Source organism: Lontra canadensis, unplaced genomic scaffold (assembly GCF_010015895.1).
Source record: "Lontra canadensis isolate GAN:19392208 unplaced genomic scaffold, GSC_riverotter_1.0 scaffold71, whole genome shotgun sequence".
NCBI lineage: Eukaryota > Metazoa > Chordata > Mammalia > Carnivora > Mustelidae > Lontra > Lontra canadensis.
This window is the reverse complement of record NW_022631065.1, coordinates 9,875,487-9,892,835: the sequence shown is the minus strand read 5'-3', so window position 1 is coordinate 9,892,835 and position 17,349 is coordinate 9,875,487. Positions and strand designations below refer to the sequence as shown.

General features: G+C 35.3%; 1 protein-coding gene across 7 annotated transcripts in view; it reads right to left on the bottom strand.

Annotated features, from left to right (window-relative positions):
- GCFC2 (GC-rich sequence DNA-binding factor 2) overlaps nucleotides 1–17,349 on the bottom strand; it is a 42,832-nt gene that overhangs the window by 11,057 nt on the left and 14,426 nt on the right. For 2 of the 7 annotated variants that reach the window (XR_004385352.1, XM_032880690.1), the window contains exons 6-12: nucleotides 11,081–11,267; nucleotides 9,219–9,342; nucleotides 8,187–8,268; nucleotides 7,604–7,716; nucleotides 6,446–6,645; nucleotides 4,254–4,401; nucleotides 735–856 (exon numbers count right to left, since the gene is read on the bottom strand). Coding sequence is in view for 5 of the 7 variants with exons in the window: in XM_032880690.1 (XP_032736581.1) it covers nucleotides 735–856; nucleotides 4,254–4,401; nucleotides 6,446–6,645; nucleotides 7,604–7,716; nucleotides 8,187–8,268; nucleotides 9,219–9,342; nucleotides 11,081–11,267 (976 nt within the window). In the remaining 2 variants the exon portion in view is untranslated. Of the gene's footprint in view, nucleotides 1–734; nucleotides 857–4,253; nucleotides 4,402–6,445; nucleotides 6,646–7,603; nucleotides 7,717–8,186; nucleotides 8,269–9,218; nucleotides 9,343–11,080; nucleotides 11,268–14,199; nucleotides 14,375–17,349 lie in introns of those variants that run through there. The other 5 variants (XR_004385353.1, XM_032880692.1, XM_032880693.1 and 2 more) reach the window with 5 other exon arrangements.

Below are 17,349 nucleotides of genomic sequence, written 5' to 3'. Positions count from 1 at the left end.
AAACTCAATTCTAAATAATGGTAAGATGAAAGTCTATCCTACTAAACTTTTTTTTTTAAGGATTTTTTTTTTTTTAATTTTAAGTATAAACTACACCCAAAATATAGGGCTTGAACTCGGGCTCCAAGATCAAGACTCACAAGCTCTACTGACTGAGCCAGCCAGGTGCTCCATATTCACTGAACTTTTGGAATCCTTAAAGAGATAACTGCTCTTAACTTTGGCCGATTACAAGTAACTAGTTAATATAATGAATGTTAACCTAATTTTAAAATTATTATTAAAGTGAAGCCATAATACCAGATTATTGCTGAAAAAAAAAAGTAAATAATTATTTTTCCCTCTTAGAAGGAACAAATTTGCACTAATGCATTTATGCCTGTTCATCTCTGCAGGTCCAAAGTATAATCACAAACCTGAAAAATGGCTGGCTGGACCATGGGAACAAAAATCAGACCACTGAACAGAGAGGAATAAACTAATAATATAATAATCTGGGTCTTATTACATGTATGTGTATCCTATAATTAATAATGACTGTCATCCCTGTTAAAGTGTTCATAAATATGAAGGTATATTCTTTCATCTTATTATCAAAAAGAAGAAAAGTAAATCTATTTCTCCCCAAATTGTTATTTGGTAATTACTTCATTTGCATCTTCTGTAAACAAAGATTTAGAACAAAATTAATCTATAAATAAATCAAGATGTTTATTAACTCTAGAAATTATTACCTGTTTGCCTTTACTAACTTCATTTGCACAAGTGGAAAGTTCTTCAAGAATCACTCTGCAGTGTGTTATTAAACTTGTTGTCTGTGAGGTCGACAAGGGATCCCAAATGAATTCTACAAAGTCTGAAACAAAAGTTTCAGTAGTGTACAATTTATTTACTAGATTGCTTTGCTTTTCATGTATAAACAGCTGAGGCCTTTAGCAAAGACTCCCATCCTATGCAATTTAAAATCCATGCCAATCATTACCATTATGTATTTGCATACATCCTCAATTTCCTTGTCCTTTTGGGCTCTGTTAAACTTTTTTTTTTTTTTTTTTAAAGATTTTATTTATTTGACAGACAGAGATCACAAGTAGGCAGAGAGGCAGGCAGAGAGAGAGGGAAGCAGGCCCCCCGCCGAGCAGAGAGCCCGATGCGGGGCTCGATCCCAGGACCCTGAGATCATGACCCGAGCCGAAGGCAGAGGCTTAACCCACTGAGCCACCCAGGCACCTCCCCCCATGTCATTTTTAAAAAAAAGATCTTTATTTTGAGAGAAAGAGATAAAATCTCAAGCAGACTCCATAATGAGTGTGGAGCCCGATGTAGGCCTCGATCCCACGACCCTGAGATTATGTCCTGAGCTGAAACCAAAGTCAGAGGCTTAACCGACTGAGCCACCCAAGTGCCCCAGCTCTTGTCATCTTGTTAACCTCCTTCTGTTCTCTGCCCATCCTCACACCACTATAGCCACAATGACTTATGTGCTATTTTTCAAGGAAATCAGGCTGGCTCCTACCTCAGGTCCTTTGCATTTGCTGTTCCCACTGTCATGGATTCTGTTTCCCCAGATATTCTTACGGCGCACTTCTTCCTTTCAGAATCTACTCAATTGTGAACTTCTTAGGAAGGCCTTCTTTAGTCAATCTTTTTTAAATTGCACTCCTCTTTGATAATTTATATCCCTTTCTCTTACTTTTTCATCTCAGCCCTCATAACTAACATTTTCTAGATTTTGTTATCTGTCTTTTTTGCAGAATGTAAGCTCCAGGAGGAAAGGGATTATTATTTTGTTCACTAATGTATGTGCTGAGTCATTAACAGTGCCCGATACCAGGCAGACCTTGTAAAATATAAGTTAAATAATAGAAAAAATGAAATAGGTAAAAAGAAAAAAAAAAAGACAAAAATAAAAGAGTGACTTCTCAAGCATCTAGACTTCTTCTTTTTAAAAAATATTTTATTCAATTATTTGACAGAGAGAGTGCATGAGAACACAAGCAGGGGGAGCTACAGAAGGAGGGAGAAGCAGGCTCCCTACTCAGCAGGGAGCTCGATGTATAGCTTGATCCCAGGAACCCAGGATCATGACGTGAGCTGAAGGCAGACGCTTAACTGACTGAGCCACCCAGAAGCCCCTAGAAGTTTAGGTTTCTAATAACCTTAAAAATATTTGGTCAACTAATACTGAGAGCCTACTATGTGCCTAGTGTTCAGTACAAGAGGCACAGCAATGAATAAGATTAGGTAGGTAGCGGCCTTTGAACAACTTTGTCTAATGGCAAATACATTTACATAAACAATTATAATTCAATGTGTTAGTGTTACCGTAAGTATGAGTTCAGAATGCTACAGGAACCCAGAGAGGTATGTGTAAACCAGTTCCTAAAAGTGATGTCTATACTGAGTCCTGAAAGATGAAGAGGAATTAGCCAGGAGGAAGAGGTGGGGCTGGGAGGTTTGCCAAATGGATAGAACATAGAAGATACAAAGGCCTAGGAAGAATATAGCTAAAATGTAGTAGAGGAAAGGATGAGGAAAAGAAGGAATAGAGCTTAGCAAGAGATGGGGCTAGAGAATTACTAAGCAGAGATGTGATTCTGAAAGGCCAAGAAAGCCATGTTAAAGAGTTGAAGCTTCATCGCAAGGGGGAGTTAAGAATGATTAAAGTGTTTTAAGTGAGTTATGACAGAACCAGACTCACATTTTAGACTCACAAATTACATTGGCTATAATACAGAAAACAGATTAGAAAATGGCTGGGGGGACCCAAACCAGATGTGGCTATTGCTTATATAAGGAAGCAAGAAAAAGGAAAGAGTGAGTAACTTGAAAATTCTGGTTTGAATACATGGGTAGATGGAGATGCCGTTTTCTCGACAAGGAACACAAGAGGAGTATATCTGCAGCAAAGAAGGTAAGTATGACTTCACATGTGCACTGCGAGTGACTGCTGGACATCCAAGTAGATATACTTCGAAGGTACTTTGATAAGAGAGATCTGGACTTCCTCCAGTTCTTTTGGATTTAAAATTGCATAGAGCAGCGCTATATGAAGCAACTTTCTGAATGATGAAAAAAACATTTTATATCTGTAATTTAGATAGCTATGAGCTACATATATATAATTATTAAGTATTTAAAATGTCATTAATGTAACCAAGCAAGTAAATTTTAATTTTACCTAGTTGAAAATTTTAATAATCACATTTAGTTACTGGTTACCACACAGAACAGCACTGATACAGATGTCACTAAAGGAGTGCATGAGATTACCCATGGGGCTCATGAAGAGTACAAGAGGATCCAGGACAGAGCTCAAGAATAAATATATAATATTAAGTTCTCATAATTCTACTTATTTGAGGGACTGTTTAATTTTAAGTGATGTATTTGGAGGTTTTTTGTTTTTTTTTTTTTAAAGATTTTATTTATTTATTTGACAGACAAAGATCACAAGTAGGCAGAGAGGCAGGCAGAGAGAGAGGAGGAGGCAGGGTCCCTGCTGAGGACCCTGGGATCATGACCTGAGCCGGAGGCAGAGGCTTAACCCACTGAGCCACCCAGGCGCCCCTGTATTTGGAGTTTTAAAAGAGTATATATATGAGGCATACATAGTCTGTGCTACCATTAACAGAGCTAGGTAAAAGTAGTAACTTTCTAATACAACCATGACTATACTGCAAGATACACGGAGGAAAATCTTTAAAGTTAGCCAAATTGGCTAAGAAGCAATACAAAAGTAGTTGTTTCACTTTTTAAGAATTCTGCAGCCTTTGCTATCCGAATCTATTCTTAGGGACATGGTGAAACAGTTCCTTATCAAGTACAATTTCAGATGAAAGAAATCTTCAGACTGAAGCAAACAAGCATCAATGCTAAGTGCAGATGTGAGGGAGTAGTAAGGTTTTTTAAAGAAATAAAAAGAAATGGGGTGAAGTCAAGGGAAAGGAAGAAATCCTACTGTAGTAGGAATGAAAGTATATCACTAATAAATGACTCAGATGTTATACAAGTAACACTAATGTCATAAATGCTAAAGGCTGAAGAATACTAGCAGTCTGGTAGCCAATCACTTGTGCAAAGAAGCGCTTCTTAATTACCTTCAATTATGACATCTATTGATTTCTACTGCATTTTACATTTCCCTGTGTTCAAAAACTTCTAAAAAAAAATCTGTGAATATAACAGAAATTAATGATCTTAGACTCTTCCAGAGAATAATTTATTTTACCAAGATTACAAAGCAGTAGTACCTGTAAGTCGAGGAATAATTGTTTTGTTGATGACAGCAGACAAGATCTTCTTATCAGAACTATCCTCCTTTGAATCTTCCACACTGCTAGCCATAAATTCTTCTACAGATGTGAACCACGGCATCTGTTTTAAACCTATGGCATCACACTTATAAATAAAATTATCAAAATTATCAATACATTCTTAAACATTACTTTAGAATAGTTATATTTTTGAGTAATCACTGGAATCTTTCTGAGAATCAAAAAAGAATAATTCCACATTTTAAGCCCCTGTATTTAGCACTAGACCACCAAGACTAGGCAGGATGACATGACTAAGATTGATGTCTAAACAGTATGACAAGAAACTATATTCTATCCATTGTTTGTATGACAAATTCTCCAAAAATGCCCACTGTGTTCAGAACCTGCCACACTTTACTTTTGGGAACAAAATATACATTTGTAAGAATAGTACTTAAAATAACCTGGAATTTGTTTATAAAAATTCATTTACCTCATGCAAAATTCATTTCTGGCTCCCTCAATTCTCATAGGCACAAATGTGTTTTTTACAGGTGGTTTAGCTTAATAGGCAAGTGGCAGATGGCAAATTATTATTTGTTGAATGAATGAACAGATCAGCTGAGCGGTTAACAACTATGCTGCTGTCCAACCAACTACTTATTTTCTTAGGGATAAGCTTAGCTCCTGTACTATGAAGACTGCGTGGACCTGAACCTAACACAGCAACAGGCATGCATGACTAGGACAGAGAAAGATAAAAGGACATGGCTCTGTCTCCTTTAATTTGTTCAATCTTTATCTTTGGTTCTCTATTCCTTCATTTTCTCATTTGTTTCCTTAGTAGATATATTCACATGGATGTTCCACTATTAGTAAAACTATCAGTAAAACTTCCTTCAAAATCTTTTTCCCTCTGGAAAGTCCCCATTCCTATTAATGGAACTACCACTGCTCTAATAATCCAGAAACAAAACACTGGGGCAACCTTTTGATGTGATGATGTGTCAGAGTTATTCTCAGTATTTTACTAATTCTTTCATTGTAATTCCAATACAGTTAACATAAAGTTGTATTAGTTTCAGGTATACAATATAGTGATTCAACACCTCCATATATCACCCAGTGCTCATCAGGACAAGTGCACTGCTTAATACTCATGCCTATTTCACCCACTCTCTTGTCCCCCTCCCCTCTGGTAACCATCAGTTTCTTCTCCATGGTTATGACTCTCAGTGTCTCTTTCTCTCTCTGTATACAATCAACCCTTCTCTCTCCTTTGTCACTACCATTCTGTGTGAAGAATTCACTACCTTGGACTTGGTGTAGAGCAGTAGCCTTTCATTATTATATCCACCTCTTATTTCCCTTCTCTCTAAGTTAGCCTGCTGCTAGGGCTTCCTAAAACATTACTCTCATAATGCTATTCCTCCCATTATTTACCAAGATAAGTTCCTATCTCTTAATTTAGGATCTGAATCTCTATGTAGTTTCTAGCTCCTGAACTATGATTTCTCCTTATTCATTTTTACAAAAAAAATTTGTCTCCTGTTTAAATCTTCTTTATTCTTCCAATCCTCATTTCCACTCCCCCTCCTCAATGCAGCTTTCCAAACCAAATTATTACCAATATATCATCTCCAACTTCAGAATTCTTGGTACGTATGTCAAATTCCTCAGGCCAAAAGCTAACACTATCTTTACATTTTTAAGTCATTTAAAAAGATATTAAACTTATCATAGAAGAAGCTAAAAAACAAAAAACAAAAAAGTTTCCTTTGCAGATGTTTAGTGCTATTTGGCCTTAAAAATAAAGGGGGCGGGGTGCCCGAGTGGCTCAGTGGGTTAAGCCTCTGCCTTCGGCTCAGGTCATGATCCCAGAGTCCTGGGATCGAGCCCCACATCGGGCTCTCTGCTCTGCAGGGAGCCTGCTTCCGCCGCCCTCTCTCTGCCTGCCTCTCTGCCTGCTTGTGATCTCTCTCTCTCTGTCAAATAAATAAATTAAATCTTAAAGAAAAAAAAAAGGGGGGGGGGGAACCAAAAATAAAAAAGATGAATGCAAACTATTACCCCAAAGCACTAATTATCAATTTCAACTCTATGTATTTTAAAGCTAACCTGATAACAAGGGCATTTAAATAATGAACACAACAGAATTATTTCCTTTATATGTTAAGCTTAAATACCTTAAGAGGATTCCAATCAATCAGCTGAACTCGGATTAAGGGATTTAAAAGCTTCGGTATACACAAACTAATGAATGCTTCATAATAAGAATCAGGATACTTTTCTCGCCATTGTTGAAATTTCAACAAAATATGCTGGATATTACAAAAATCATCATGTACATCTTCAAAAATCTTCTTATGATCCTGTGAAATGTCATCTGTAAACAAAATGAGTCTCTGTATATAATACATTTTAAGTTTGTGACCTTTGTTTCCTATAAACAGTCATGTACAATGATGTATATGATCAACTGAGCTGAAAACTTTCCTTTGATATTAACATAAATTAGTTTTTTTAAGAAAAACGCTTTAATAGCCATATCAACACTAAGGAACTCCACCACTTATATAGAGTCTCTGTTACGTTAGCATCATAACTATCTTCTCTACAAAGCAGGTATTACTACCCTATTTACAGACAAAAAACAAGCAAACAAGCAACATGAGATTCAGGGAAGTCAATGGATCTGCCTAAGATCACACAGAATACAGTCCTTCTTCAAACCTATCTATTTAACTCTAAGGCCCAAATTCTTACAAATACACAATATTTTACCTTCTCATATCACTACAATTTTTAAGTAACCTCTACCCAAAATGTGGGGCTCGAACTCACAATCCTGAGAACAAGAGTTGCATGCTTTAGTGAATGAGCCAGCCAGGAGCTAAAGTTAAATTTAACTTTCCAATTAAAAATGACGATATAGAAAGTATGTCGTTAAAAAAAAGAAACCAAAATGTCCATGGTTCCTTTGTAAAAGATGAGGAAGACTGAGGGAAAAAACTATAAAGATGCAGAACACTCACAACAGTCCTCCATTTTATCCCATTTTTTCAGAGGTAGAAAAAGTCTTTTTTTTTTTTTATTAAATGCTAATCCCAAAGTAGGGGCTCAAACTCACAACCCCAAGATCAAGAGTCACATGTGCTACTGAGCCAGCCAGGTACCCCAAGAAAAGTCTAAAAGGGAGGAAAAAATGTATTCTTTTTTTCTGAAATTTCTCAACAATTTTATATATATATATTGCCCTTATGTATTTAAGTGGAAGCACAGTAAAGCATTTCCTGCCATTTTAATATTTCAAATTAAGACATATTAGAAACTTGGTAACTGACCTTGGGTTTTTTGGAAATCATTCATGTCTGCTGAAGACAGTTCATCATCACTAGATGTCCCTTCCTGATGATCACAATTCCCAGAAAGTGCCCTTGCTTGTCTTCTTTGTGATCTATGTTTTGCAATAAACCAAAAACAAATTAAAAACAGTTCCTGCTAAAAAGAAATGCTTTAAAACAAAAAGAAATGCCCAGAATATACATCACACAATTTGATGCTAGTATTTTTGGCATTTCAGCTTGATTAATCTGAATTGATGGTTCTCCCTCTTTTTCTTATAAGACATTCCAATGGGCTACCCAGACTTTAAAGAGGGAGTAACAATAAAATAATGACTGGCTGTAGTTATGAGAAATTCCTGGACCAATATATGCCATCTTACCTTTTCCTTTTGACTGACCTAAAACACCAGTGTGTCTTTAAACCCTGGGGGGTGAGGACTGTTTAACTCAATTTTGGTTTTATATCATTCTCCCAAGCTAACGTTCAGTTATGGTTAATTATACCATATGGGTTAACTATATTTAAGTAGTGAAAAATAATTGCTCAATGATGCTTTAAGTCTTCAGGTTATATAGTTACCTTCGAGATTCAATCTCTTCTAAAATCCATTGAGTTTTTTCATCTACAGCCAAGCTTTCATTTGTTGATGTCTCAGTTCTGCCTGTTAATGAATAAAATTGATTTCATACTGTAAATTCTTAAAAGAAATATAGTGAGAAACTATTAAACGAAAGTTGTATCTTGGGTGTCTATACATACAGATATATATAAATACACTTAATATGTTTAAATTGTGTATTTCATCATGCAATGAAATATCAATGTTAACTCCCTATCACAGTATTAATAGGCATTGAGCTTGCTAGCCTGCTACCTTGGCTGGTGAATGTAGTTCAGCACTTGAGAATACTGACGAAATTCTACCAAGTTTCTCTCTCTCACATTCTTTTTCAGTAGTTTTCACCAGTTTTTTTCTATCCCTAAATTGCTACAATTATTTGTATTACCAATACGTTATTCATATTATTTTCTACTTTAGAATGTACCATAATTTATAACCAACTACAGGTCATGTGTTTGAGAGTCACTTTGCTTTCATCAGCCATTTGGTTATGATCTCATCTCTTTCACTATTCCCTGGACAGCACTTTAATCCAAAGAAGCCATCTCTGAAACCAGCATGAGAACTAAAAGGTAGCATCCAAATCTTATTTGAGATCTCACAGATAATCACCGAAACCCACCAAAACATCTTTAACCTCCACAACTAACCTGTGGAAGGACCATGAAATCTTTAATAAGTTAGATTTCTGTAAGTCTACAGGCTTATAGGTTTACGTCAACTCCTCTCAAAACAGTCATTATCGGACCATATATCTTATCTCAAATAATAAGTGATTAGAAGTTATAATTTTTGTCTTAAGACTTAATTTAGGACATTTTGAAGCCCTGGCTCTAAATATTTTGAGGTTTTTAGGAAAGCGTAGGTGAAAGTTTAGTGGGAAGATACACAAAAAGCATATTTTTGTACAGGAATAAAAACATTTTATTCTTTAGCTGATAATTCAGCTTAATGAATAATAAATTATATTGAACATGAAAAACACTAACGTGATAACTGCTGTAAATACGTTGATTCATGTTTTAATTCATCTTGCCTGCGTTTCATAAAGGTCATGGCTTGTTTTAAAAGGAGTGCATGCACGGATGATTCTATTTCTTGGATGCTGACAATCTGAAATACACATATAAGTAACATTTTGTAGGTCATCAATAATGAATTATAAAAAGTAATACATAAGCATGTGTTTATGCTCAATTCTTATATAAAGGAACATTTTCAATACTACATTTTAATTAAAAAAATACTGTGAGATACAGATGTGGCTGCCAATGCTTTTAATATTGGTAAAACCAGAAAATCAACTTACAGTACTGAAACAGCTATAAATATCATAAACAATGAAAGCAAATGGGCTAGAGTCAGGAACATGGTTAAGAATGGATACATAAAAAATAGGATTCTTTATTTGAGATACGAGGCGCAGGAGAAAATGAGGAATACAGCTATTTTTCATCACCTGAGGAGGCACACTGATGAAACTGATTAATTTGAAAAAATGGAGAATGGAGGAGACCTAACAAGACAGATAAAGAAGCTATTAAGCAGAAATAAGTGATTATTTAAAATCAGTGTTTCCTATATTTCTTGGGCAACAATTCCCCCCCAATCCAATGATGTTCCATAATAGCTCATAGCCATGGGTACATCAATGTGTAGGCCAAGAGATTTTAACAGCGTCATTCTTCAAGGATCAGTGAAGAAAGTGGTATTGCAATAAATACTTCAAAAAGTAACTACTAAGGGACAGTAAAAAGTAAATTTGAAACAACAGGAGAAAAATAAATCCAATTGTTCGGTAACATTTTAAATGTAAATAAAAAGCAATGAAGAAAGTAGAAAGTATTTTTTAAAGTGATTCATCAACTTAAAAAGAAAAAAAGTCAACCCAAGACCCTAATTTAAGAACTTAGTATGTACAGAATAAAAACAGAAATTATAAAGGGAAAGAATGATTCACAGATCTGATTAATGCAAAAATTTCAAAACATCAGGATGTCAAAAAAAAAACCCACTGCAAATGAAATCAAAAGACAAACTGTTTTCTACATTAAGTAGGATAAAACATCTAAAAATTCTAAGCAGTAAGAAATTTTCACCATATAAGGAAAAAAGAAAAATAAAAATCCCCACTACGAACTAAAAAGACAACAGGGCACAACAAATAATTTGCAAGAAGAAAAGACTACAAGTGTTAATAAAACAAAGGGTTGTTTTGGATCAAAATAAATAGGTAAGATGAAACTAGAGAGGAAGACAAAACACGAGAGACTTGACCATAGGAAACAAACGGAGGGCTGCTGCAGGGGGTTGGGGTTGGGGATGGTGTAACTGGGTGATGGACATTAAGGAAGACACGTGATGCAATGAGCACTGGGTATAAGACTGATGAATCACTGAACTCTTCCTCTAAAACTAATAACACACTATATGTTAATCAGTTATATTTAAATTTTTAAAAAAGGAAAAGAATGAGAAAAAATATGTAAAAACAACCATTTTTTAAATGAAATAAGCTAGAAATAAAACTGATACAATCCTTTTGGTGAATAACTAAACAATAAGCCTTAAGGATATTTAGATACTGACTTAATAATTCCCCTTCTAGAAATTTTTCTTAAACAGATGGAATTTTAACACAAAAATTTATATACAAAACTTTATAATACCAAAATAACTGCAAAAAACTTAACTGTCCAAAATTAAGGGGATACTCAATGTTGCAGTATGTAAAAAATGTATAGGAAAACCCTAGAGGAAAGAATTTAATTGTAGGATTTACTTTTTAAAAATCTCGTGGTGAGGGGATTTCTATATAAAAATGGAAATACTATATTTATAACCACATTACCTTTTCATTAAGACAGTCAATTAAATTTTCCACATAAATTTTCATGCTTTTATAGAATTTAAAATTTACAGCTTGATTTGATGAATTCTCTAGGTTCTGGATGGTACTCTTTGAGCTCTCGACATCTTGTATATATTTTTCATATTCCCTCAGGTGTGAGCGGTGAGTATCCTGTAGCAATGTTAATCTAAGTAAACAAAATAAAGAAAAATGAAAACTAAAAACTGTTTTTCCAACTTTTATTTCTACTACAGTAAACAGCAGTCTAATGAAATTTTTTCAAAGCTACCTTACAGAGACCACCAAGGAAACTGACAATCATATAAACCTGGGTCTGAGACTTTCTGTGCAAAGGAGAAGGGCACAATGAAAGAGGTCTCAAAGGAAAAGGTATGAAAGGACACTTATAGGTTTTTAGGTGCTCAGGCTAATCAGAGGGTAATTTTAGGGTGAAAGCTGTTAAGTGTTGACTGATCAGAACTGGTGAGTTTCTAGAACAATCCAAAGTCTTTTATGTGAAACTCAGGAGTCCATCAGGAGTTACTGTAAGAACAATTTGTGGTCTTTCTTAGAACATTTGAATAAGCTGGTATTAAAACCATTTGAGCATGTTATGATTTGGTATAATGTGTTTTGTGATTCAGTGGTTTTATCTGCCATTAGAATTTCATGTTCTTTGAGGCATATTTCTTTTTTTTTTTTAATCTTATTTATTTATTTGACAGAGAGATCACAAGTAGGCAGAGAGAAAGGCAGAGAGGGAAGCAGGTTCCCTGCTGAGCAGAGAGCCTGATGCGTGGCTTGATCCCAGGACCCTGAGATCATGACGTGAGCCGAAGGCAGAGGCTTAACCCACTGAGCTACCCAGGCACCCCTCTGAGGGATATTTCATTTCCTATTTTTGATGTAGCCCCCCATACACTTTTCTATTGATAAGACAGCCTTTTTTCAACCTTGTGACTATCACATGTATCAACTGATGTAACGTGAAAAAAAAAGTGTCAAATACAATTCAATGTTTGCTTATTTTTTAAAATTCAGTTATCTCCCCATGCACCTGACAGTAGAGGAGTAAGAAACACTCTTTCTTTAAAAGTAAGAAACACTCTTCTTTAAAAGTATCTTTAAAAGCGGGCACCTGGGGACGCCTGGGTGGCTCAGTGGGTTAAGCCTCTGACTTCAGCTCAGGTAATGATCTCAGGGTCCTGGGATCGAGCCCCACATCAGGCTCTCTGCTCGGCGGGGAGCCTGCCTCCTCCTCTCTCTCTGCCTGCTTCTCTGCCCTACTTGTGATCTCTGTCAAATAAATAAATAAAATCTAAAAAAAAAAAAAAAGTGGGCACCTGGGTGGGTCAGTTGGTTAAAAATACCTGGAATGTGTTTTCCACTAATATTCGACACTGTGAGTACGTTATAATTAGAGAATTAACTACAAATGAAATAACAAATTTGTAGTTTGTGGTCTTCAACTGAACTTTTTTTCCCCCAAAATTCAACTCCTCCAGCTAACCTGCTGTATAATGAAGTCAGTAAGTACTTGCTTAGACCAAATGTCATCTATCCATTTCCCTGGAACAATGACTAATGTGTTTGTCTTTCAAAGTTTTTCTTTGCTTTATGTAAAGAATGGAGATAGTTAAGAAATAAGACAATAATGGACAGAAAAAATTATGAATAAAATGCTTTGAGTGGAATATTATCGGATGTAACAACAAGCTCATAAATACATATTACATGAGAAAAGCAAGGTGTACAGGGTATACAGTGTGCTTCATTTTTGTATTAAAAAATGGGCAATATCTAAGTATATATGTGCTTGTATAGATTTACAGACTACTTCTGGAATGAAACATAGGAAACTGGGAGGATGGTTTCCTCTGGGGAAGGTGACTTCCTTTTCTCTGTGTATCTTTTTGTACTGTTTGATTTTGTCTTTAGTCTCTGGACCACGAAAACATATTTTCTTTTTAAAATAAAAAACCCAATTAATAATAAAATAAAATAGGGCAGCTCAGTTGGATTGGCATCTGACTCTTAATTTTGGCTCGCATCATGATCTCAGGGTCATGGGATCAAACCCTGTGTCAGGTTCCACGCTCAGCAGACTCTGCTTGGGTTTTTTTCTTCCTCTCCCTCTGACCCTCCCCTTGCTCTTGTACATTCTAATTAATAAAATCTTAAAAAAAAAATACACTAAAGTTAAAAAAAAAAACAACTATCCAGATAAAATGAAATGCTAATCTCTATCAGTGGTCTGCTACCTTTTTACTATTATATAATTCATGCAAGATAACGGTCTCCAACACTATTTCAAAAAAGCCAAAAAACAAAAACCTCCAAGTCCTGAGTTATATGTAATTTTTGATGCAATGAGTATAATTCTAGTTCTGTTCTTCCAATTAAGGAGGGACTATCAGAAGGACAGCAAATAATAGTAAGGTTATTACAAAAAGTCTTGAATCAAGGTAATCTTCATTTAATGTCACCACTGAAAAACAGTGACCTAGAACACAGCTTGGCAAACTTTTCCTCTAAAGGTCAAGACAGTCAATATTTTAGGGTTTGGAGTTAGATGGTTGCTATCGCTACTACTCAACAGCAGCCAAAGACAATGCATAAAGGTGTAAGTATGGCTGTGTGCCAATAAAACTCTATTTATAAAAATAGGCAGCGGGCTGGTAGTTTGCTAACTCCCTATAATATAGATAGCCTAGTATCTAAAACTGGTACATCTATATATGTTTATATTTATTTTACAATACAATGCTATAAAATGTCCTTTTCTACATCAAACCATTTAAATGAGCAACTATGACCAATATTTCTTAGGTGCAATATGATTATGGAATGAAACTACTTTAAAGCTGATTTATACAAAAGATACAGGGGAAGAAAATTTGGAATGTACTACTGTGTATTAGAAAAAAATTCCCAAGTATTAAAAAAAAAAAGCAATGAAAATGTTCTTTATGAACATCATCCTTCCATTGTGTTTAGAAAAGATACTTGGTGTGACTTCAATCTAACATTTGTTAAGACTTTTCTGTTACCTCACATTTGATCTCTCTTGAATAGTATTCCATGTGTACTTGAAAACAATGTACATTCTGCTGCAATTGGGTGGAATGGTCCATCTGTATGGTTAGGTCCATTTTGTTCAGGATCACTGTTTCCTCCTTGATTTTCTGTTTGGATGTTCTATCCATTATAGGAAAGTGGGATACTGAAGTCTCGTTGTATTACTGTATTGCTATATTTCTCTCTTCAGCTGTTGGTATTTGCTTTATATAGGTGCTGTAATGTTAAGATGCACATTTATTTATAATTGTTTACTATTATACTTCCTGATAAACTGATCTCTTTATATACCACGTCATTCTCTGTCTCTTATAATAGTTCTTAACTATGCCACTACTGCTCTTTAGTTTACTATTTGCATGGAATTTATTTTTCAGTCCTTTCACTTTTAGTCTATATGTATCCTTAAATCTAAATGAGTCTCTTGCAGACAGTATGTGGCTGGATCTTAATTTTTTTTTTATCCATTTAGCTGCTCTATGTCTTTTGATTATACAGTTTAATCTTTTTATATTTAAAGTAATACTAATACAGAAGGACTTACTTATTGCCATTTTGTAAATTGTTTTCTGTCTTGTAGTTATTTTCTGCCTTTTCTTCTCTTGCTACCTTGGTGTTTTGTTGATTCTTTATAGGGACATGCCCTCAATCTTTTCTCATTTTCTTTTGTGCATCTTCTATAGGTTCTCTCCGTGTGTGTACATGTGTGTGTATACACCACGGGGATTACAAAAAATACCTTATAGTTCTAATCTATTTTAAACTGATAATAACTTCAATCACATATAAGAAACTGTACTTATTCCTTCTTATTTCCTCCATTTCTTTTTATTGATGTCACAAATTATATTTTAAAATTTTGTATTCACAGCATTACAGTTTTTTGTATGTATTTATCTTTTAGATTCTATACCTGAACTAAAACTGATTTTCACATCACCCTTACAGTAGAACCTGAGTATCTATTTGTCTATATATTATGTTTACCAGTTTTTTTTTTTAAGATTTTATTTATTTATTTGAGAGACAGATCACAAGCAGGCAGAGAGGCAGGCAGAGAGAGAGGGGGAAGCAGACTCCCTGCTGAGCAGAGACCTGGATGTGGGGCTCGATCCCAGGACCCTGGGATCATGACCTGAGCTGAAGGCAGAGGCTTTAACCCACTGAGCCACCTACATGTCCCTACCAGACAGCTTTATATTTTGTTCTGACATGGTTCCTATTACCAGCTGGCTTCCTCTCAATCTGAACTTTTGATAGTAATTTTTGTAAGGCAGGTTAATGGTAATGTACACCCTCAGCTTTTATCTGAAGTTTTTATTTCTCCTTCATTTTTGAAGGACAATTTTTATTGGTTATAATAGTCTTGTGTGGGAGTTTCTTTTAGCACTTTGTATATATCATTCTACTCCTTCTGGCCTATGTTTCTGTTGAGAAATTTACTGATAATCTTATGGGGCTCCCTAGTATCTGATGAGGTGCTTCTGTCTTGTGGCTTTCAAATTTTCTCTGCCTTTTAAAAGTTTGATTATGTGTCTCAGTGTGAGCTTCTCTGGATTCAACCTTCTTATAATCTTTTAAGCTTGAAATTGGATGTCCACTTCCTTCCTCAGATTGGTAAGTTTTTAGCCATGATATCTTCAGATAAGCTCCCTGCCCCACTCTCTCTTCTTCTACTTGGACTTCCATAATGTATACGTTGTTCTGTTTGACAGATACTCTAAGTCCCTTAGGCTTTCTTCACTTTTCATCTTTTTTTTTTGGTTCCTCTGACTCGATAATTTTAAATGACCAGTCTTTGAGGTCACCGGTTCTTTCTTCTGCTTGATCAAATAGGTTGCTGATCTCCTCTAGTGACGTTTTCAGCTCACTTATTATATTGCTTAGCTCCAGAATCTCTCGTTCTTTTTTATAGTTCCTCTTTTTGATATTTTCACTTTGTTTATATACTGTTTCTGTAATTTTCTTCAGTTGTGTGTGCTCTCTAATAGCACTTTCAGCTTCTATCAGATTTTTCTGAACTGTTTGCCAAGTAATTGATAGATGTGTTTCTTTAAGGTTGGTTCTGGGGAATTATTTTGCTCCTTTGGTTTGGCCAGGTTTTCCTTGTTTCTGCCTCCTGTTATTTTTTGTTGTTGTCTTATGCATTTGGAAATGCACTTAATGTAAAAAGTTTCAGATGGGGAAGGGACATCACCAATCAGCCTGGCTAGAGACCTGGGGGGCAGGGTAAGGTTTCCTCAAATCTTTTTGTGGGGGATGTATCTTCTTTGGGCTTCTATATGAAATTTCCCTATTAGAAGGGTTGTGGGTTCCTTTTATAAGGCATTCACTTGGTCCCTCTGGTGTTCATCTGTAGTATGGCAGGCTTTCTGGCTCTGCAACAACAGAGCTGTCTTTTGCTCTTTGTGGCCCGTCCCCCCCCTCTCCGTCATCCAAGGTGTGACAATTCACCATTACAGCTGAGACAGAGGAGACAGAAACAGTCCCTCAGGCAGTCCCTCCAAAAGCCAAAATGTTGGAGGTTTGTTCCACTCTTCTTTTTTCCTCTCAATGGAGAAGCTGTGAATGGGCTTTTCCTCTCTCACAAGCAGTACAGGCTTGTAAGAGTGGTTGATGCGGCTAAAATGAAATGGCTTTGGTGATGGACATTAAGGAGAGCAGGTGATGTAATGGGCACTGGGTATTATATAAAACTGATGAATCACTGACTTGTACCTCTGAAGCTAGTAGTACATGTTAATTAACTGAATTTAAATTAAAAAAAAAAAAAAAAAAAGAAATGGATTCTCCCCCATTTCAATGTGGCTATTCTTGGCTTTGAGCTAAATGGTTTCTGAATTCTCAAAAAGGCTTTTTAGACTGTATAGTAAGTTGGTATCTCTAAGGGGAAATGAGGTCTGGCATCTTCCTGATATCACTCCCAACTTACTACTTTTAAGAATTAAAGGCCATTTAACAACGCTGATAAAGGGTTATAAAATAGTAAGAAAAAAAGCAGAATTTGATATTTATTGATTTTAACTATGTAGCATGTATCTATTATAAAGACTAAAAAGACACATACAGAAAAGAAAATCAGTTGTGCTAGTGTGATAACACAGGTGATGCTATTTTTTTCCTACAAATCTGTTTAATATTAATATTTGTACTTAATTAGGAAGAACATAGTGTTTTTTTCACACTATTAA